The sequence below is a fragment of the Drosophila arizonae genome, chromosome 2 (genome assembly GCF_054131065.1).
Source record: "Drosophila arizonae isolate 15081-1271.41 chromosome 2, UAZ_ARI_1.0, whole genome shotgun sequence".
Classification (NCBI taxonomy): domain Eukaryota; kingdom Metazoa; phylum Arthropoda; class Insecta; order Diptera; family Drosophilidae; genus Drosophila; species Drosophila arizonae.
Genome location: NC_142922.1, coordinates 7,503,148 through 7,526,636, shown reverse-complemented (window position 1 = coordinate 7,526,636; position 23,489 = coordinate 7,503,148). Strand labels below are relative to the sequence as shown.

The 23,489-nt window shown below is 40.6% G+C and overlaps 3 protein-coding genes, 1 long non-coding RNA gene and 1 pseudogene across 5 annotated transcripts; 3 read left to right on the top strand and 2 right to left on the bottom strand.

Moving 5' to 3' along the window:
- The first annotated feature begins 945 nt into the window (after window positions 1–945).
- On the top strand, window positions 946–2,908 carry LOC108615980 (Gustatory receptor 98a). The gene is made up of 3 exons (XM_018010922.2): window positions 946–2,007; window positions 2,070–2,305; window positions 2,362–2,908. Exons 1-3 carry the CDS (start codon window positions 1,176–1,178, stop codon window positions 2,491–2,493), a joined length of 1,200 nt encoding a protein of 399 aa, XP_017866411.1. The 5' UTR covers window positions 946–1,175; the 3' UTR covers window positions 2,494–2,908.
- Window positions 2,909–3,494: 586 nt separating this feature from the next.
- Window positions 3,495–5,019, top strand: LOC108616061 (putative gustatory receptor 98a pseudogene; annotated as a pseudogene). Its single transcript, XR_016268540.1, has 2 exons — window positions 3,495–4,612; window positions 4,677–5,019. The product of XR_016268540.1 is annotated as a putative gustatory receptor 98a pseudogene (transcript).
- Window positions 5,020–20,064: 15,045 nt separating this feature from the next.
- LOC149270257 (uncharacterized) lies at window positions 20,065–20,757 on the bottom strand. Its single transcript, XM_089476507.1, has 2 exons — window positions 20,621–20,757; window positions 20,065–20,547 (listed from the first exon to the last, which is right to left on the bottom strand). Exons 1-2 carry the CDS (start codon window positions 20,678–20,680, stop codon window positions 20,314–20,316), a joined length of 294 nt encoding a protein of 97 aa, XP_089332633.1. The 5' UTR covers window positions 20,681–20,757; the 3' UTR covers window positions 20,065–20,313.
- Window positions 20,758–20,888: 131 nt separating this feature from the next.
- Window positions 20,889–21,594, bottom strand: LOC149270256 (uncharacterized). The gene is made up of 2 exons (XM_089476506.1): window positions 21,179–21,594; window positions 20,889–21,119 (listed from the first exon to the last, which is right to left on the bottom strand). Exons 1-2 carry the CDS (start codon window positions 21,587–21,589, stop codon window positions 20,889–20,891), a joined length of 642 nt encoding a protein of 213 aa, XP_089332632.1. The 5' UTR covers window positions 21,590–21,594.
- LOC149270255 (uncharacterized) lies at window positions 20,999–23,297 on the top strand. The gene is made up of 3 exons (XR_016271666.1): window positions 20,999–21,133; window positions 21,200–21,739; window positions 21,904–23,297. It is a non-coding gene; the product is annotated as an uncharacterized LOC149270255 (long non-coding RNA).
- Window positions 23,298–23,489: the final 192 nt, after the last annotated feature.

Sequence of the window (23,489 nt, the reverse complement as noted above, 5' to 3'; positions counted from 1 at the left end):
CTCTTGTGGTCATATATGTAGAATGAGACACAAGTCTTACACGGAAGCAAATTTATAATTCACATCACATATTTATTGTGATAGATAAATTGAATAAATAAGTGAATAAATAGAATTCACTTTGTCTATAACAATACCACTTCATGACAATTTGCTATAATACCAAATCATAATTATTACAAAATACAAACACGCTTTACGATTCAAAATTAATATTATTAGAATTATCATTCAAATTCTGAAAACATTCGCCTTTTTTTCGGCTTTATTATATTCTGACTAATCGCCAACATTGAAATAATTAAATTGATAATAGGCCAATGAGGGCATTATGTAAATTATTAATCAGAAAAAGTTTTTTAATTAAAAGTTAATTTATATTGTGCCGCTGGATGTCAATGCGTCCGACGGACGACAGACAGGAGGCCTAAGGCTTTAAATGACGAGCATTTCGCAGCTGCTCTTTAAACAATTTCAATCAACTGGCGCAGCTGCTCCAGCGAATACCTGAGCTGCTGCCCCCTTTGAAGGTGAATTTATTTATAGATTTGATAATATTCAAAGAGCGCACGGAAGTCAAGCGTATTTGCATCTTTAAGCTTAGCTCGGCAACTCAGAGCTCAGCCATAACGTTTAGGCTCTTCATTTCGTTTAGCTTCAGTAGAGCAAGTATTTAATATAAGGAAATGCTTGATTTATTTGTTTTCTTTTTTATCTGCTATCCGCTGGTCGTGTGTATAAATAGAAATTGCGCTCTAAACCAAAATATCCTTGATATTGCAGGCACAGTTCCCCTGTCCTGCTGTCATTATTAAAGAATTTATTTTGATGACAAAATTTCTAAGGGAAATTTGTTGATATATTACATTTAGCACATGCCACATAAATAAAATATAAAAGAAACAAAAAAATTATATATTTATTTGAATGCTTCTCAATTTGCATATATTGAAAAATCCAGCCGTAAGTGAATTGAATTACTATTCGAATATCATTTCGAAAATCTCTGATTGCTTTCATTTAGTTTGATGCGATTTGATATTTGATTTGACAACTTTAGCTTTTAATTAAACGAATGAGCGGGACTGTCAGTACCTCATCGAATTCAATTAGCCAATTAGCTATTGATTTTTAAGTCGCCGAGCGCAAAAACCCAAAACGAATGCTCCTCAGTCATGTGTGATGTGCCAGTCAAGCAGCACAATTCGGCACTGCGCTTCATACGGCTGCTGATGTGCTTGACGCTTATAGTGCCGCCACGCCCACACCGGCAGCTGAGACTGCTGTACACTGGAAGCATGGTAGTCTATCTCTGTCTAATATCCCGTTGGCGCATCGCCTTCAACTACCACGTGGACTACGACCGGCTGAATGATACCGTTTCCTATGTGCTTGACCTGCTCAATTTTGTGGCATTGACAGTCAGCCATTTCGTGATATCCTTCCAATTGATCTGGCAGAGCCGCAGCAGTCGAATCGAGGCACAGTTTTCGCACATACAAAATGTGCTCTATGAGAAAATTGGCCATAAGGTCAATGCCGCTCGCAGTCGGTTGATCACGAACAGAGTCTTTCGCTTGTTGTTGTTCCGCATACTCATTCTATTGGGCTTGACAGTTTACAACAATACGAGCTCGAACGAATCGCTGCTGCTCATCGCCAACTTCTATTCGCAAGTGGTGCTCATATTGCGCTGCAGCGAGTTCGCATTGCACTCAGCTCTCGTGCTGACCATCTACCAGGAGATGTATGAGGCTGCCTCCGCTGTCATTTCAAGGCTAGAGAGCTCGAGGTGCCACACTTGGTCCCCACGCCGTTTGCCCCTCAAGCACATCGCCTGTCTGCAGCAGCTGCATCTTCTGCTCTGGAATCTGCAGCGAGACATCGAGAAATACTTCGAGCGCGCTCTCATTGTGCTGATGCTGAAATTCTTTATAGACACCTCGGTGCACCCCTACTGGGCCTATGTGAACAGAATCCAAACGAACAATGTTCCAATGCAGATCTGTAGGTAATTGTGTAGGCTCGTCATCTGGATAAAGTCTATATCTATTCAGTTCTGCTCTCAGGGTGTGCTACGGAGGAGCTTCTCATTCTGTTGGAGATGTGTGTGCCCTGTTGGTTCTGGACCCGCTGCGATCAACTGCAGCGCAAGTTTCGAGCGGTTTTCCACGGAGTATCGGTGGATCGACGCAACGAGCAGCTGAATACCGCATTGCTACGAGTCTCGGCGCAGCTCGGGCAGGAATCTTGTGAGTTCACAGTTGGCGGATTGCTTACGATCAATAATAATTTGTTGGGCAAAGTGAGCTATGATTCATATATCATAAAAAGGCCTTCTCTAATATACTAATTTGACAGTTTTTGTTCGGAGTTGTGAGCTATACTTTGATTTGCATTCAGTTTTGGATAACATACACGACGAAGATGCGATTAGAAGCAGAAACTGGAGCTGGCGTTAATCAGGATCCATTGAATGGAACAACAATTTGAATGTCAATATATTAACGCTTTAAATTTGCCTGAAAGAAAAAATTATAATTATTAATAATAGTAATTGTGTATTCTTGAACTCGAACCCATTGAAAATGGGAAATCAGGGTATAATGGTTTTGTGAAAAAGTATGTAATGAGCAGAAGGAATCATTGCAGACCCCATAAAGGTTATATAGTCAAAATTTCATATAAAAACTATGCCTGATTTAAATTTTCAAATATGATTTAAATTTAAAATAGTAATATATATATGTAAATAATAAATTTAATAATAATAAAATAATAATTATTATTATAGTAATAACAATAAAGGAATACAAATTATAAAATTAATACAATAAATAAATACATTTCTATAAGCCCCAATATGTATGTTATTTAAGTCTGTTACAATTCTCGTATATACATAAATGCCTGCTCCGGTAGGGACTATCAAGGTTCATCAAGAATCATGGTCAAAAGGAGATACATAGGTACATATACATATATACTACGTACGTAGTATGAGACATGTTTTAATTTTCGTTTCTTTTTATTTCATTATAACATTTATAACGAAGAAAATTTCCTAGGAAATGGTAGTTCAAGTTAAGCGCCCTTAAGTCTTTCTTTGGAAGCATTTAAGCTCCCAAAGACAAGATATAAACTGAAATTCTAGCGAAACTTTTCTTTTCGCTACAAACAGTATAAAAAATACATACATATGTATGTACGTTGATGGGAATATAAGATATCCTGTATTCAACAAAGACTTTTACATTTTATTTCCTGGAATTCCCCTTGGCATATACATATGTATGTAGGTATATATTAATATGCATATTTGTCAAAGTATATATGTATGTGTAAACTCAACCAGATAGCGTTGCTCATTGTGTGCGCTGAAGGACAGTTGAGCGCATTAACTTTCAATTAGCCAATTAGTAGCTGATTGTGGATCTCAGAGAGCATGCAACATTATGAAAGGGGGCTGTGCTCCTTTTTAAAGGACTTTAGTCATGTGGCACGTGCCTGGCGAGTTGCATGCAGCTTCGCTGCGCTGCGTAAGCCGCTTGAAGCTCTGGCTGCTGCTGTTGCCGCCCCATCCGCTGCTGCAGCTAAGGCTGCTCTACACCGTTAGTTTGCTGAGCTACCTGGCTTTCATCCTGCATTGGCGATTTAGCTTCAACTACGGCGTTGTCTACAATCGCAATGATAGTTTTTCGCGTGTTGTCGACTTGCTGAACTTTGTCACGCTGACCGCCGCCCACCTGGTCGTCGCAATGGAGCTGATCTGGAGGGATCGCAGCGAGCAGATTGAGCAGCAGCTGGAGCGAGTGCGCTACGTGCTCCGAGTGCAGTTCGGCCAGAAGGTGAACATGCTGCGAGTGCATCGCTACTGCCGGATCATCAACTCAATATTGCTGATATGCTGCCTAATGCTGCTGCTGATGACCATTTACAATAATCTGGTCACCAACATGTCGCGGCTGCTCGTCTACGCCTTCTACTCGGAAGTTATTCTGCTGTTGCGCCTCAGCGAATTTTCTGTGTTCGCGGTGCTGATCTTGGTCTTCTACATGGAGCTGACTGAGGTTAGCCGCCGGCTGATCCTGGAGCTGGACAAGACACGCTATGAGGTCTGGTCTCTGCGCCGCCTGTCGCTGGAGCGCTTGTACGTGCTGCAGCACCTGCACGGGCTGCTGTGGAACACAGTGCGGCTCATCGAACGCAATTTCGCGCTGAGCCTGATAGTTGTGCTGATCAAGTACTTTGTGGACATCTCCGTCCTGCCCTACTGGATGTTTGTCAACAACTATAACCATGTGGATATTTCCACTACATACTGTGGGTGAGCACTCCCAATGGGACTGCCAGTCCTAACTCATTCCTGCTTGCAGATTGCGCAACTGAGGAGTCCTGCAAGCTGCTGCTGACCTTTCTGCCCAGCTACATCTGCACGAGATGCGAACAGGTGCAGCGCCAGCTGCGCTCCACTGTGCACGGAGTCGCCACAGATCGGCATAATGCCCAGCTGAACACAGCTCTATACCGCATCTCGGCGCAGCTGGGCCAGGAGTCCTTCAGGTTCAGTGCTGGCGGCTTGATGGTAATCAATAATGAGTCTCTGGGCAAGGTGAGTGTATCGACTTACCAAATCAATTTCAAGGCCGCTTTCGCTATTTCCGTTTCGATTACAGTTTATCTTTGGCATGATAGGCTACATAATCATTTGCATACAATTTCGCCTGGCCCTAATCGACAACAGCCCCGAGGAAGTCGCTCAGAGCTTCGTTACAGTCGCAATGCGACGCTAAATCAAATTTCTTTGAATTGCGGATCTCTTGTGTTTTCCGGGAAGAGCGCTAAATTCAGAAACGCTTGCCTTACTCCTGCCAATGGCAGTGCGGACGTAGATACATATGTATATACTTACATACATATATATTTATTCAATTAATGAAATTGTTTTTCAATAGCAAATGGATTCAGTTACATTTTGTCTGTAATCAACTGGCAGACAGTCCAACTAATTAGTGATGAATACGAAGGTTACTTGAATTTCATAATACTTGATTTCAAATACATTCAGGGGCCACATTCAGTTGCATTAATTAGGAACATAATTCGCATGCAAATTAATTAATTTGACCAACTTTTTCATAGCTCACTGTGCTTGGCGTTTCGAGCATCCAATTGCCACGCATGGTCGGCGATTATACTTCATGAGTCCACTACCAACAGTTGCCATAATGGGGCCGGGCTACACATGTGCGCACGAGCTGACTTTGGGCCGGCCTCGGCCAATTGCGGATTCGTACATTGAGTCAGGACTAATGCAGCAACTCATAAAACTTGAGAGACGTTCATTAACTGCGAGAGAGATTTTCACAGGGCTCGCCTTAATTTTCTTGAAACTTTTCACTTAGCTTCTCGACTTGTCAACTCTGTAATTAGGGGTCGAGCTGGCCTCCACCGAGGGCCCTCATTATGCTTCAGCTGTTTTGGCTGTCATATGCAACATGATAAAGCTCTTGGCCAGTTGCTTTCACCGAATGCTGAATGAATTCAAAATTCTGACATTTTCCTAATAAGCCAATTTCAGAGCCAAAAACTTTGGATTACTGGCGTCAATATTTCATTTCTCTGACACTGCATTTATCAACGCTTGCCTGCAGCATCGATGCCACTGACAGCGAGCTGTCCTCAGAAGTGCCCCAGTGCCTGAGGAACGACAGATAATGGTAATAGCCAAGGGTTTGTGGGGCTCAGCCACTAGCGAGCAACTGCAACTGCACTTCGATCGGCAGGTGCTAAAATATTGAGCTGGTTAATTACGGTGCGTCCAATTGTTTGGCAAGTTGTCACTTCCAGGCGGTTGCCTGACATGCGAGAGTTAAAGCTGAGAAGCTGCTGAGGTAAGCAGCCGAATCGAACTGGCTCATGGCATGTAGTTCTTTTCATGCCGCAACGCTTTGGCTCAATGGCAAATCATAAAGAGCAAGCCATAATCGTCTCGTAAAAATCAGACGCGCACGCACACTAATGCAATGGCCATACATGTAGCTATCGCCCCCCCCCCCCCCCCTCTCTCTCTCTCTCTCTTACTGCTCTCTATCTAACACATTCTTTCTGAATTGGGGTTGCGTTGTGCGTGCTATGACATAGACAATGGCATCGTCTATGGCAGTGCCAGCGACAGTGACGGCTGACGGCGCGACGTCAAGGCTTTTACTGTTACTCACACACACACAAACACACACATTTACACAGTGAATCGTATACTTGCATATTCAGAAGCACTTTTATAGCGACACGTAGTCAGCCACGCTCTGAATTGCAGGAAGCTGGCTTCCCTCTCTCTCTCACCCTCTGTCCCTCTCTTTCTGCTTCTCTATCTATCTCTGCGCACGTGTATGTGTGTGTGTGTGTAGTTATTACTTTTATGAAGCATGTGATTACGTTTTATTTTTAATGCTTTTAGTAAAATGAGGTTAGTACACACTTGGTTAGCGACAAATTACATTTTTTTTTGCTTGCCAGCCTCCTGCCACGCCTCGGCGTCTGTGTGTGTGTGTGTGTATTGCATTTACGCTAGGAATTTAGCAGATTATTGAATTTTTGGTATTTACAGCTTAAAGCCTGGCTACCAATTGGCCCAGCTAACACGATATAAACTCGAATGCAGCCGACTGAGTCGCATTGCCTAAATATCCTTATCACAGTAATTTACTATCGACAATGCACTATAAAATGAAACTGTTTATGGGTCTCTCTTTCGCTCACACTTGATTGTTGTTGTCATTACGTAAAATGCTTAAACGGTCACTGCCAGGCACGAGCCATGCGCACAATTAACTTCCGCTTCCGGCATTGATTGAAGCCAGCGAGTGCTGAATCAACTATGTTGCATGCACAATGCACAATGCACCCACACACCCACACACACACACATATACAGTGATGTACAACCAACCCACAGACACACACACACACACACACACAGTTAAATCATGCACTTGTTGTTAACTGTTTGCATATTAATGACAAATAACCCAACATCAACGCGGCTCTCGCCCTCCACTTGCCTCGCGCACTAATCGGAGTTTATGTGTGTGTGCGTGTGTGTGGGCGTTAAATGTTAGATAATATTGGGATGGCATTTCAGTGGTGTGTGGCAAGTGGTGCTGCCCGCCCCCAACTGAACTAATTTGCGACAAACGACAACAGTGGAGCGCTTGACTCTGTGTGACTCTTTCAAAGTCCTCGCGATTTATGCGACAGTTAAGTGCCAGGCAAAAGGACCTTCAAGTTAAGTACTTCGATTGTATCTGTGTGTGTGTGTACATATGTTAGATAATAAAATAATTGCTCTCTTAAGCATTCTATATTGATTTAATTCGCAATGAGTAAATAAGATATGAATTTATTAAGAACATAAACTGGGGCAGGCTTAAAAGGCTCTTACGAATTTCAAGCAGTTTTAATACAGTTATCTCGAGCTAATTAAATTGATAGGAAGAGCTATCGAAATTTGTTATGAAATGCCTTGTTAGGAGATCATTATGTAGTGTAGCTCAGCGATTTCTTGGTAGATACGCGATTTCAATTAGATTGCTGCTAATTTAGCGTGATTTGTGCGTTTCCCTCGAGAATGTCCTGTGAACAAAGCGTAATGAATGGCACTGAGAATTGGGTCAGATGGGAGATGAGCCAGCTCTCATGTCCATGCTCGTGTGCACTGAGAACAATTGCCTTGGCATATTTATAGATTTATGCTCAATAAGCAGCACATGAAACCCACTTTTCTTGTTCCTGCTGGAGTGTTTGTTGTTGCCGTTGTTGTTGTACTTGTACTACTTGTTTTTCCACTACTGTTGTTTATATGTCCACAGCAGAGCCACAAACTCAGTCAGCATTTGCAGGATTTTATTTGTGCGCCTTTTACAGCCTTTTACTCCCAACGCAGCCAGCCAAGCAGCCAGCTCTCAATACACAGCAGTCAACAACAACAAGAACAACAACAAGAACAACCACAGCTACTTTGGTCGACTGCCAGCAGTAGAAATGTGTGCAAATAATAAAAATCTTGGGCAATATTTCAGTTTTGTGCTTTACGGCCGGTGATGTCTTAGCTGTGCCGGGCCGGGCCGGATCGTGCCGTGCTGCCGCCGGCTTAGCTACCCTTCCAGTTGATGTCATAAATTATAAACAAAATGGTCGAGCTGGAGCTCAAAGCTCCAGCTCCAGCAGCACCTGATTTGTTTATTTGTGGAGCATTTTTCAAATTTACGACAGTTGACAACGCACATTTGGGCGAGCTCTTGCTGCTTGCTGTCAAGCGGACAGCTGCCGGGACAGTTTTTAATGCGACTGTATTGGCTGTTCGACTGCTGGAATCCTTTGGCCAAACAGCTTCTGCCATTGACTGGTTTCCAATTTGGCCAAATATGTATATAATGCTGCAGGCGAAACAAACTCGCTCAGCTCGGCACACGTGCTGCTCTGACTTCAGTTTGTATTTACGTAACTCATTCGAACAGCGAGTGCACATCTAATTGCAGCGCAAACATTTACCGATGCTCAGCTGAAATGTCCTTTAAAACACAAAGCAACAAACAAAAACAAAAGGACAAAAAAATGCCTGCACATCCAGCAGCTGCTGCCGCCGTCAGAGCACGTACTTAATTATTTGCCAAGTAATTGTGTGTACAGCAAGCAATGCCAGCATGTTGCATGTCGCATACTAATACTGACGCCATCAACATTTGCATTGACACATGCAACATGCTGCTGCAACATGGCCATCACTCAAAACTGTGTTGCTGTTTTCACATGCTTTCAATTTGCATTCGAGTAACAGCAAAAACATCCTTGCATACATTTTGTTTCTTTTCGAGTGTGCAAATTTACTCAGAATTGTTAAACAAATGTGAAGTGACGAGAATTCAACTGATTTTAAAAGGCTAGACTATCGGAAATTGCAAAAAAGGCGAAAGAAATTATTTCATTTTGTAAATATTCCAATATTAAATTGTGTAGGTTGCTTTCTGTCATATTCATTTGGTAAAATAATTCAATAAAAAAATGCATAATATTATATTAAATAGAATTATATTTAAGTAGAAAAGGACAATATGTTCTGTGCTTTTAAATTTAAAAAATGTTAAACACAAAACTTTTGTATGCAGTAAATTGATTAAAAATAAAGTGTCCCATATAAATAAAAAATAAAAAATGATATTAAATTAAAGTAAAACAGATTGAAAATAAATAAAAAAAATAAATAAAGAAATATATATATAATTAAAGTATTACAGAGCATTTAATTACTTACATACATTTAACATTTAACTACTTATTATTTATTTATTATTTATTCATACCCATATGTAAGGTAAAAAGCCAAATTGCTAAAATAAAATTTTTTGGTATTATATTAAATATTAAATCAGGGGGAAAATTATTTCTAATCTGTAATTAAAAAAATTAATATTAACGTTAATTTATAAATGACTTAAATATTTATTTAGAAGACTTTAAATAAAAGCTGTCCAAGCATATGTTGTACATAGACTGTAACTGAATGACTTCACAATTTATCGTTATGGTTTTGCAATGCGGAATCAAGAAATATATTTAAAATATTTTATTCAGGAAGAAATTAAAAATCAGTTGCTTAAGTTTTAATGAGTGTCTATTTAATTGTACATTTGAGTAGATTTAAAGTTTGCGCAGCATGGCCACGCCCACCAGAGTGCAGTGCCGCGGAGGTCTGCGAGTTGGGGCCGAGTTATACAGACACGTATTTAAGCACGCCTTTTCCGGAGACGAAGCCGAGGGCCATTAGCATTAGCGCCGCTGAATGGAGATTTTGGCAGAACTCCAGGCGACACCCGCTGCCAAACACTTTGAAAGCATTTTCTAAGAATGTTGGCCAGCAGGAAGCAGCATTGCCCACTTACACAGTTGCTGCTCCAGTTCAGCCGTGTTTGTGTTTGTGTGTGTGTGTGTGCCAAAATTATTTGGGCTTTGGTTAACCGAGTTGAAAACTAATGAAATACAGAGTGTTCCACTGCGCTTTAAGCCTGGCCTTTTTGTGCGTGTTTTCATTCTCTAATTAATATTTGAGGCAACAGCCAATTTGAGCCACACCATTCACCTGTGCATTTTCGTTCGTAGCTGAAAAGGCAAGAGAGAACTCACGTAATAATTTCACTCCAGTATATATGTATGAGGAATTTCTAAGCTCCTTTCGGATGCTTTGGATATATCAATTTAAGCAACATTGTTGAAGAAAATGCAATGAAAAGCTCACTCTTCACGTTCTCTCTCTCTCTCTCTCTCTCTCTGAAAGAGCATTTCATATTTTCACTATTGCTTTTATGAAATTAAGTTTGAACTTCGGTTTAAGGCTGATTGAAGTATAACTGACCTCAATTTCAAGCAGATCCTTGAAGCGAGTAAATGAAAAAGGTTTCGGAAATAAAAGTACGTACATGCATAAGCCGCGCCAAGCTCATTTGGGAAAATTGCGAAAATAAAATGCGCAGGTAATACACACACATACAGCTATTGCCATGTGTGTGCAAATTGGCTTTTGCACATTATTCATCTGAGGACATCAGAGCTAAGCCCAAATGCTACTGATAGTTGCCATCTGAAAGCCTTCAAAGTTTTACACTTTACGCTTTAGTGACGATTGAGCCAATTTACATGTCCTTAACATTGGCCAGTGCGCCTCAAGAGGGCAACGGCTGCAACTTTTTAGAACTAAACGCATTCTGTCGTAATGTCTCATCTCAAAGCTAGTGACTTTAAATACCTCACATAACACGATGAGCCAACTCTCCTATACTGAATTGAATTGCAAACGAGTATTGAGCTTACTTATTTACCCATGGAAAATGGCATGAGCGGCTCCTGTCTGTCCACATTTACAAAATTGCAATATAGCTTGCTCAATACCAAAGCCATGGCAGACGCAGCTCTTTATGGGGCAGCAAATTGGAGTCGACTAAAATGCATCATGAACATCATGCTATAAAGCATAATTCTACTTCATTAACTCGAGACACGGTCTCTCAGGCGAGCATACTCGACTGAAGCAAACTCAGTCTTGCTTTCAAGGAAGCAAGTATCCGTGTGTATTTATGTTTTCCTTGCCTTTTTGTTTATTTACTTCTTCTTTCTTAACTGCCTGCACAGGAAACTTATTTGTAAATATTGATTTTCGAGCATCGAAGGAATGTTTAAACACTTGATAATGAGTGTACCAGGCTTGTAATTAAATTGAATTAATATTAATTAAATGTCGATGAATGCGACCTCGCACTCGTGTCTAATGGCAGTTCATAGAGCAACGGCGCAGTAATGGCAGGACTAAGCCGCTTGCAGCTTTAAGGACTCTCAACATCCTTTCATTGATTACAGCTGTGAATATATTCAACTTGAGCGGACACACAGATACTTTGCTCTGCTTCTAAGGGCCGGCTAACCACTTCATTTAAATACCAAATCAAGCCGCAGTCGTGCAATTGCTCAAGCCATCTTCTTCCAGCCAGTTGCTGCAGTCGGTTCACTCTTCTATCTGACCAGCAGCAAACGAGGACTGGCATCATATTTTCATAAGTTATTCTGTGTTTTTATTTTCATGCCAACCTGCAGAGAGCTGAGCATTGTCGTTGGCTGCTTTGGATGCGACCGAGGCAAATAGAACATGACAATTCAACCTGTTGGCAGGACAAGTGATATTTTTCAATATTGTTTTCCATTTGGCTGAATCACAAACATTATTAGCCTGTTCGGGATTGTAGCACGGCACTGTAGGTAAATTGATATTGATATGAATAAATATATATGTATATAATATCTGTATATATAGATATCGACACAGGCAAGTGGAACTTGAGGTTGTCTGAAAGCCACTCTCTGCTTCTTCAGGCATAGACTGCATATATCAGTAGTCTTGTTGTTGTATAATAACAATAGCCAATGCACATCTTAATGAATGATTAAGTCTAAGACAAAAGTCTATACTTTACTGTAATTACTTACACTTTGGCAGTCTCTTGTACATGGCTAATTAAGTAGCTCGTGAGCAAAGACTGGCTTAAGTGATTATGTTGTCGGGTCATTACTAAGTTCTAACAAAACAATATTATACGCTCAACTTATATTTACATTATTTATTTGACAGCTTAAATGTGAATGTTTCTTGAGCTGCAACAGCTATTTGCGTCCCAATTTCAGTTTGATGTAACTAATTTGATAACAAATTCAATTTCAAAGTGCCAAATCTGTAGTTGGGGCTGATGCAGCTGCATTGCTCGACAGGACATGGTGCTCGACTGGCCATGGCACAGGTTTCGAACTGCACCAGGAGCGCAGATTAGGCTACACATTAGCACATACAAGCATTAAGATATACACCCACTCATACACACACACACACACACACACACACACACACACACACACATAGCGACTGCAACAACAAAGAGCGATAACGACATCGGTGCCCCGTAAACAGCATAACAGCATCCGGTGGCAGGACTCATGTAATTTGCAAAAGTTCAAAGTTTAATAAACTGTTGCGGGAAATGCAAATGACTATTCGGGTGAGTGTGCCGAGGCAGCTGTAGCGCTGTGTTATTTTGTGTGCTTCCTGCTAATGCCGAGCTGCTCAGTTCAAATGGCACGGAATCCTTTGGAAGCTAATATTTGCCCATGAAGTTAATAAGAAATTTGCCTTTAATTTCCTTTTTCCAACACAATACAAATATTTTTAAGTTTATGGTAAAATAAGCTTAAATAAATTGGCATTTGCTTCTCAGAAATTCATGCACGGAACTTAATAAAAAATTGTGACGAACAAAGCAGTAAAAATAAAACAAAAGAAAAATAAATAAAAATAAAAAATAAGCTGCAAAATATTTAAGTCTTTATTCATTGAGAGTCGTATGCAAAATGCCCTTAGAAGTTTTGCATTTGATTTTTATACAAATACTTTACTTAAAGCATTTTGATTTAAGTTAGTTTGATTTAATAATTACATAAATACTTTATGTATAAGGATATGAATAGAACCAAACAAGTTTAATCTTAGAATATGAATAAAGTTGCATTAAAGAAGCTGCTTGAAGAAAAACCGTCGAATTTTTCTGTATTCTTCATGCATTCCGCGTACAAAAGCCATCTTTTATCTGGCCCGGAGAACGTTTAAACTGTTGAAGTTAACCTCGAAAACCAAAGAGCCGAAAGAGTCAAAATAATTACCAGCAAAGCGTGCCATGGCAACTGGTAGGACGAGTACGACGAGTAGGACGAGTTGGGTAATGGAAATAAGCAGTCAAGTGTGTTGCATGTGCACAAAGGAGACGCTTGCGCTCAAAATTGAGCCAAAAGAAGCATCAACTTAATTTCCTGCTCAAGTCTATTCAACTTTTTAGCAATTTGGTTTGCAAAAAACTTGTAACTTTGATTGCCATTGAGACAAGGAAGACTGAATATACGAGCGCGCACGACACGCGCCTTTTGAGCTTTAAATTATGAATGGCTCTTTCTGCGAGCTGCCAGGGACTTGGCCAGACAGAGCGACTGCGTTTGCCAAAACTACAGATCATCGTGTCTAGGCCAAACACTTGGAGTCTTTGAAACAATGTGAGGCGAAATGTATTTTGAAAGCTCTACTCAGGGCTTCGATAGGCACTGTTGAATATAATTGTTGAGTCTTCTAGAGTCTGTTATAAATAAATACGAAATTAAATTACGCTTGCAATTGATAATTTTATAATCATAAACCTTTAAAGCGAAGTTAAAGTTTGGAGCCGTTATTCAAAATACAACAATACAAATTCTTATAAATATATCACAAATTTGGTGACACGCTGTGAATATGTACGAGATATAGTCTTTCAACTGTTATGTGATAAAGCTTTTAATCGATAGCTCTAAAACGGTGATAGTTATCGATTTTTGTAAACAAACTTTATTATATAGCAACACAAAGGAAGAAGATATAGTCCTTCAACTGATATATGATAAAGCTTTTAATCGATAACTCTAAAACGGTGATAGTTATCGACTTTTGTAAACAAACTTTACCATATAACAGCACCAAAATTTTGTAGCCTCTAGCCCTTACAAGTTCTGAGATCGACGCGTTCACATATATATAAGGGTAGACGAACGTGGACAAATCAACTCAGCTCGTCAACCCGATATGTATGCTTTATGGGGTCTGCCACGCCTCCTTCTGCCTGTTACATACATTTTCACAAACCTTGTCCCTTGATTTCTGAGAATAACACGCTGTGAAATTGCCTGAACTGACATGCACTTCGTCTATGTTCATTTCCTGTGCTGCATTGGAACCCACAGGTGGCACTATACGGCCCCCTGTCTATTATGAACAGTGCATTAAAAATGTAATAAGCAATAGCATCTGCCATGGCAACTTTACAAAATGCTGAGCCACACGCCAAACTAGCTTCGACAAAGGAAACTCACATTATTGTAGTCTCATAGGTGTTTCACCATATACTAGAAACAAAGCAAAATGCTGTGACTGCCGATTTTTTTCTCTCCCAATTGCCTTATTTCCTCTTATTGCATTTGTGCTTAATGCTGTGAGGACTAAAATGTGTTGCAAAGTGAAAAGAGTGTAGCATATATACCTGTATGAGTGTCTGTGTGCGTGTGTGTGGTTGTTTGTATGTGTGGCCTTAGGTTAATCAAATACGCATGCTCATTAAACTTTTTCAATTTGAAGCGTTTGGCTGGCAAGTTTTGGGGTCTCGTGTGACGACTTATTAAAGTTGCATGGCAACAAACTTGTCCTCAACTTTCACTCTCGCCCACTTAACGTTCACGTACATACATATACACGTACATGTACATACGTACTCGATCTAAAACTTAAACTTGAATGGCATGCCATAAATTTACCTCAGAAGACGTAGCTCGGCTTGACGAACAACAGTTTCGTAGTTATTAAATATGAAAATGAAATTCTCCGGCCCAGGCAATGGCAATGCATTAAGAGCTCAGGTAACTGGCCCAAAGCTATAGACCACATTAGGTCGGCGCCGAGTGCTGTAGTTGATGCTGCTGTCAGATGTGTGTAAGCCAGACTAAGAAGCGTATTAAGATGTTCATACTCATTCGGGCAGCTACAAAATGTGGAGATGCTTAATACATTAAGTTGTAAAAAAAACCCGAAGCTTTAACCAACTTAAAAAATAGTCTAGCCGAAGTGAAACTCTAGCCAATTTGCATAAAACTTTGAAGGCTTTTCATTTTCATTTCAAGGTTTTCATTCGCCTCTAGATTTGCTGTTCAATTTGGCAAAAAGTTCGCTTAGCATTTGGGCTCTTGCTCAGTCAGACATATTGTTGACGCACTTTCGCCTTTTAAGCGTAATGAAAACGTGGAGCATATGTGTGTATATAGCAGGGCGTGGCAGACGCCCCTTAACGCACTCTCATTTCAACTAGGGTCAGGTGAGCTAGCGTGCGGCACAGAGCACCGTCACAGTCAATACCGTCACGCACATCCACATATTTTGGGGCCGGGTCGGGTGCCGAAAACTGAACCGAAACTGGAGCAGGAGATAGAGCTGGAGCTGGAGCTGGAGATGGAGCTGAATCTGGAGTTGGAGAGACTCATTTCGCCCGGTTGTGATAAGAAAGTGTCAACACGAACGTGACAAAGCTACAAATGCTTAATTTTTATACGAGCTTTAGCCTCCTCGTGAAGCCAGTAGAGTTCTGCGACCGGATGGGCAAAGGGTGGGGGGGAAGGGGAGGTTGGTTGGTGGTGCGTGGGTGGTTGCCCAACTTAACTTATTTGCGGTTGGTGAAGGGTTCGGCCTTGGCCACATTTGGTCAGCGGCAGCCGGGCTCAGTTTTTGGGCAGAAAATCACGTTTTTACCGTAAACATGTTGCAAAGTTCGCGCCCGTTTTATCTTTTGCATACTTCCGGCCGCATCGCAACGACAAACGGCCAGAGAACGAGCAGGCCAACAACGTCAAAGACGTGTCGCGTGGGCAGCAAGCGGCTTGCTTAAATATTTAAATCCAGTTCTCCAGCGAGCGAACAAACATACATTAAGCCAGTCCAAATACAAACTATGAAACTTTTGTGTCTCTGCTTAAATAAAAACAAAGATTTAAATGAAAAGAAGCCAGGGATAAAATATTTGCATGCATAAGTTACCCTACTTCCATAAATGGACTCGGATTAGATTCTCTCTGATTAGAAACACATATTTCTGAACAGAAGCATGGAAAACATGTTGAATGCAATCAATGGAAATTTCTGAAATTAATTAACAAATTAAACACATATATAAAGGATTTCTGGGTATTAGACCCAATTGAATAATTCAAAAATAGTACTATAATAGAGTACATTACCATCAACTATTGAATCTGTGGTTGAAAGCATTTGAAATATGCAAATCTAGAATAATTGAAAAAAAAAAGAACAACTGTAATAAATTGAATTTCATGTTCTATTGCACACGGAAATCAACAATATTTCTATTTTATTATTTCACGCAGCCGTCACAAAATCTAAAAAGTCTAAAGAGACAAACTAAGAGATACCCATGAAACATATATATATATATATATATTTTTTTTTTTTTTTAGTAAGAAAAGATTGAATCCATGTTGCTTACTATCAGAAAAAATAAATCTGAAAATTATATAAACAACATTTGTTAAGCCTTAATTTAATTCACTTCCTAATGCCTTTGCTTGATATGTACAGGGTATTTAAATAGTTTGCATACCAAATAATTGCAAGACTTGTGGCAAAACATTTCATTTAATTTTCAAGCATTTTTCCCCTTGGCTAACTTAATTTCTATGCAAGCTTTTAGCTCGCAGGCGACACGGGGAGTTGGCTTTATGTTTTCAGCTAAAATATTTAATGCACATACACAATCGCAGCGAGCACACAGAGCCACAGAAGCAACAAAGACACACACGCATACACACATACACACATACGCACACATTTACATATATAGCAAAGAGAGGCGCATACATTGGGGCATAATGAATGTGCAGCAACATTTTTGATGGTGCCCACTGACAACAATAAATTACTTTTGGCTTTAAACGAAAGCCATTAGCATAAAACTTGGCATCATCAGTTGGAAGAGGAACAGCCAGCCTACATTTAACGCGCATACTGAGCGTATGCGCAATATTTATCTGGCTCTAATTTTTAGCCGACAATTTGCCAGCACTTACATGATTAAACTGCGTCGGGCTTGTTCTGCGAGAGCACAGAACTTTTCAAATATGTGAACCTTTTAATTAACTCGCTGGGCTCAAACTGAGCCCGCCTCCTGCTGCTGTTAGTGGCTCTGTTTTCGGTTTTGTTTTTCGTTCTCGTTTATTTTTTTATATTTTTTTTTTCTATTTACGCACACGTCCGTCCTTAGCCAAAGAGCTAAACGAAATATTCTTTTATTAAGCGTTTCATAATTTCATGCAATAAACTTGCTAATTGCGCCGCGTTAGCTTCCTTTTCTTGGCACTGGCACTCAACTGGCTGTGCAGCGGCGCCCCGCCCATTCTGCAAAGTGACTAACCGGCCAAGTCCTGAGCCCGTAAAAGGCTGCCAAAAAGCGGCAAAAAATTGCAGCAAGGACTGTCGACAATTTGATACACTTTCGCAAACTAGCATAAATGCATCTGCTACTGCAAAGAGCATTGCACCAAGTATATAACTATATATGATATGTCCACAGAGTGTGTATAATCAAAAATATATATTTTAGGTGCGGCATACTCCATGACAAAATCGTGAGACTCATGTGAAGAGCAGAAAAGACTTAAAGGCTGAAGAGCAGAAGAGCAGAAGAGCAGGCGAGAAAAAAGCATGCCAGCCACTGCCTGAGAATTAGTTGCTTGAAAGTGTTTTCCGTTTTTAATATTTCCTAGGAGTTGGTAAAAAGTTTCTGCTGGCCACTTGGCCTCTTGGCCACTCGGCTCGTTCTTGGTCACTTGCTCAATTTCCGTTTTTAATTAAATGAGCCATTAGATTGAGGCTGCCCATTGCCATTGAAAGCTTTTAGGCGCGCACACACACACACACACACGCACACATGTGCATGTATTTGTGTGTTGGTTTAAACGCCCCTTTGCACATGACTCCCGACCGTGTTTTCACATTGTTGGCTAAATTGCGCGTAAACTGCGCGGCAGTCGGTTTAAAACTTTAAAATTAATTTTCAGCCTGCTCCAGTTTCAGTGTTTTAATAGCTGTTAATATTTATGAACTCAGGCTATGGGACCATAGCAAGTACCAGCGAAAAAGCAAACAAACAAAACGAGAATCAGCAACAACAATTGCTGCCATTGCAGCTGCTGTTGCTGCTGTTGCTGCTGCTGCTGCTGCCGTTGACTGGTTATACACAATTGGCCAGCACTATTGGTCCAATGAGTTGCTGCCAATATTTAATGATATTTTGCGCATTGCATTCTAGCCTCAAGGGTGCTAGCCATGATGTTCAGGTCTCGCAGCGAATCAAGTGGTTTATAATTATTGAATAACTGTGCACTTACATTGCGCAGTTGCCAGCACAACACAAATAAAGTTAAAATAGCTTTGCAGGCTGCGTTAATTGCCAGATGCGGTATGGCCTATGGCAATTAAGGTATTATGTGATCATAAGTAAACTTCACTTTCACAAAGTGAAGCAAAACTCTGACTACTTCAGCCAAATGGAATTATATTCCGGCTACACTAAAAGCCAAACAAAAACGGAATTAAGTAAGCCACAACACTCTGGCTACGTTTACACGACTTGAGGAGACTCTCCGAGCTACTTTGAGTTGCTAAAGTAAACCATGCGATTATATTTAAACAATATTAAAAACATTTCATGTTGCATAGGCCTTGCCTTTTGGCATTTCCGTTCAGTTCAAAAAGATGATAGAGTAATGTTTATTTTGCAACTCGAGTGGTTTGCTAATTCTGGCTCATAGCTTATTACTGCAGTTGCAGCTCTAAGAGTAGTTGATTAGCTTGGAGATAATCATAATGACTTATTATTGTGAAGTGAAGTATCAGATGGTGGAATAAATCATATTATTTTTTATGGATATCAGGCTCCCTAGTGATATAATATATTATATGTATATTATTTAAAAAGAATCAGTCTGCACTTCTTTTCGGCACACATACATACACACGCACGTAGAACGCGCTATGCTAACTGCGCAGTAAGCAGCGACTGCGCTTGGGCTGCGCTGCAATGTGGGCAATATTATGAGAATTTATTTGTTGAATAATTTATTTTCTAGGCGTACAATCTTAATGAAACTTTCAGAGCTTAATCATATGGTAAAAATGTATGTACATTCCAAAGCACACGTCTCTAGTACTTGAAATACGCCTTTTACAAAGGTGAGGGTGAGGGGGTGAATATAGGGGTGGGGGTAAATTTTGATAAAAATCGAAATTACATATAAGTCTACATTTAAAATTTGGAAGCTCTAGCTCTAAAGGTGTAGGAGATATAATTAAATAACTAGCTTTCGATAAGGCTTTTAATCGATAATAAAATATCGGGACTAGTTATCGAAATATAAAGAAAAACTTGATATGCGCGTGATATACACGGACCTAGGAAAAATCTTGATCAGGACGACGAGCTGAATCGATATAGCCCTTTCCGTCTGTCCGTCCGTCCATCCGTTTGCGCAAATCGATCTCAGAATTTATAAGCGCTAGAGAGCTGAAATTTGGCATGCATACCCGTGTATACCATAGGCAGTACAAGATTATCATATGTTTTCGATAACTCATCTGATAACTTGTTTATCGAGAATAATCGAAAAATTTATTTTGATTTTTCAGCCCAATTTGAACGCTTTCATAAGAGATAGTCATAAAGATAGTCCCACTACAGAAGAAATCATTCAATTAATAATTCTCTTAGTATTGCCGCTGTCGTTGCTAACTGCGCAATCAGTAGAGCGCGTGACTAAACGTGTGTGTGGATGCGTGTGTATGTATGTGTGCATAAAAGAAGTGCAGAATGAGTAGAATATCAGCTTGGAGGGTTCAGGGTATCTCCCAGTCGAGCAGTCTCGACTGGAGCCTTCTTACTTTTTATTCTCAGGATCTGATAGAATAAACAAGTTCAGTGCAATCTCACGCTAATACATCTCATAATCATGTGGGGTCGTCATACATTTTCTTTAATTACGCAACGCATTGGTTTAATTATATTATTTACACATTATATTCATTATTTAAAGCCTAAAGCGAACTATTACATAATTGATATAATTTAAATAAATAGTACAATTCTAATCGCTGCTCATGGAATAATATACGCACATTAAAATAATCACATCCAATATTATCAAAATCTTCAGCAGATTCAGTTGCAGAAAATGCATTTGGACCGCACTCACATCTGAAAGCTGCTCTGGGATCATTTGGACCACCATCTTTGGATTCTCGGGGAATACAATGTTGTTGGCTGGCGAGCCCGCTTGCTCAACGCGATATATGGTCAGTACGGCATCCCGTGGAGCGCTCTATTATATGTAGACACGGATTATTGATCGCATATGTAGTTTATTCTTTCTCTATTCTGGCTTCGGCATTTACCTGCACCAGAGCTGAGCTCAGCGCCAGCGTTAGGAGAGCTAGATTAATGTAGCAGCTCATCGTGTCTGTCGGGAACGACTGTAGAGTCGAGTTTTGTACGACTGAAGCGCATCAAAATATTTTGTATACTGTAAACATCTGAGCAAATATTCTAAAACAGTTGTCAATTTACTCTATTCTTTTATATTTAAACAATAAAAGTGGAAAATATGTTTGTATATGTCTATTCAATATACCAGTGAACATAATATATTTGCTTGTGAAGTGCTTACGGCGTAGCAGGTCGCACGGTGGTTGTTGCTGTTGCCTGTGCTGATGGTGTTGTTGCCATTGCTGCTGTTGTTGTTTCGGGTATTGGCCTGTGCGTTGTTGATGTCAGCTCGACAAGCAGCGCAGTTGTGGCTACTTCCAGTTGCTGTAAGCCATTCGTTGCCGTTGCGTTCTGCCGATCAGTGTCTGTGTTGTCAGCATTGAAGCCGCCCAGCAGACCAGCCAGGCCCTGTAACAGACGCAGTGCGTGATATATATCGCAATCAGTGTTGGTGCTATCTTAATTACCTTTCTGAATTGCTGCCACAGATCGTCGAGTGTGTTTGTTGCATGCTCCAGCGACGTTTCCACCTCATCGAGGAACCCAGACGATGTCGATGTCGATGATGTTGTGGCTGCCGTTGCCTTGGGGCTATTGCTGCCTGTGGGCTTCGGACTTGTTGCTGTTGCCGGAATGCCAAAATATTGGTTGATGCTATTTAGTGCCTCGTCCATAAAGTCAGCGCCATCCGCCGACTCTGCTGCATTCTCGGGCAGCTCGAAGAACATGCCACGCACATGGCTGCGAGCGAGGCACAGCAAACACGTCCAGATTAATAGCTTCATTCGAGCGAATTTCGGAGTGGAGCAATCAAGTTGCTGTTCGATGCGACGGCACTCAGCTGTGTGCCCCAACAGCCTAATGCTTGGCAGGAACATTGAAGTTTTGTTCAAGCCACGCCCCGGCCAATAGATAATGGCAGTGACACTAATTGAAAACAGCTGTGCAAATGAGCGGCAGAGTTAATGACTAATTTGCTGCGTTGTCAGGGCTATCCAAACATTGACAATCGGCTAGAGCTGCACATGGTAAGCACATCTCAGTTGCTCAAGCTGAGAGCTTTAGTTCACTCCCATTAGTCTGATCTTGGATAATATCATATTTAATCCTGTCAATGCAACTCCTTCTCTCTCTCTCTCTCTCTCTGTTTCTTCACCTCTCTCTCGCTGTTCATGTGAACTAATTGCCGCAGAAGCCGCTGTCAGGCACATTTATGCACCACTTAACGAAACGTGTTTGGCAGTGGGGGAAATATGACATGGGAGCTTTGATCTGACTTACAGAGAGATATGAATAAGTTAATGTCAAATGCAAGCCGGCTTAAGCTTTGGGGTGTGCCAAATGCATTTCAAGTGCAGCACGTTGTAATCACGAGAAAAGCATTTAATATGCATTCATTAAATGCAAGCGTGCAGCCAAACGTTTTAATATACTCGCAATAAAGCTGAATGCGGCATGTGGCAGATGCCAAGTGGCACTGGCAGTGGCAGTGGCAGTGGCAAATGGAAAACGGCAAGTGGCTGACGGGGCGTATGAGACGGCGTAGGCGGGCTTCAATGTGCAATCCACCCCGTAGAGAGGTGCGCTGATGTTTGAGAGAGTTTCAATTAATATGCAATTGCATTGAATGCGGTGTCAGCAGCACGGAGAATATTAAACAAAAGGAAACTCAAGTGTGTGCGTGTGTGTGTGTGTGTGTGTGTGTGTGTGTGTGTGTGTGTTTGTTGTTTGCACTTCCGTTTTAATTAAATGATTAGGCAGTTACATTGCGTGATTATTGAGCCTGATTGCCTTTGATGGCATTTGTCCAGGCCCATCAATGGATCATAAACTGGCTATAAATAGCTACTAAAAGAAGCCAACAAAAGCAGTGACGCTGCTATGTCATGGCCCGCAGCGCCTGTTACTGATCTATCGTGCTGCAAGTGTCACATAAATTACTGGCGGAAGCATCAAAATGCTGTCAAGGCGCGTCGCGTGTGCAGACGCCACTCGAGGCGGGCTGAGTTGAGTCGAAAAAGGATTTTCATGGCGCATTGTAGCAAGTGAGAGAACCTAGACGGGCGGCTTGCCGTTTAGTTTTTCGCATTGGCACTTTGTCTTCATCAGCTGGTGTGCGGTGGAGGATGGGAGCTGGAGACGAGGCTGACAAGGGAGACGGTGGTCACAACGAGCTCATCATTGCCATCGACGGCAACATCATCTAGCTCGTCGCTGTCATCATCGTACATTGCTATAAACATCAATTTAGCAGCGAAAATTGGTTTTTTGATAGATACACAAGCGCAGACACACACACACACAGACACAGCTACACATACAGCTACAGCATGGCCACACATAGCTTCATAGCTGGAGAAAAATTGTTTTTCAAGCTAAGTGACAAGTAGCAAAGGCTACAGCAACTTCATCTTCCTTTTCGCCTTCGCAAGTAAATTTTGGCATGTTAAAGCATTCGTGTGGAAAATAATACTCAAAAATAAGACACATAGCGTTAGTTTATAAAATAGCATGTACTGGATCTAGCACTTTAAAATGTGACTTGCATCATATTAAATTTAAGCGGGAATGTTGTTGTGAGTAAGAATAAGAAAAAATAAATAAATAAATAAATAAATAAAATGAATTTTATATTTAATGTTAAATTAAAACTAGCTTGAATATTAAGCAGCGGCAACTGGGGCCTTCGGCTTATATTTAATATTTTATACATATGTCTACATGTATATATTATATTAATAATAACAAAAAGTCAACAAGATAAAAACATATGTTTCA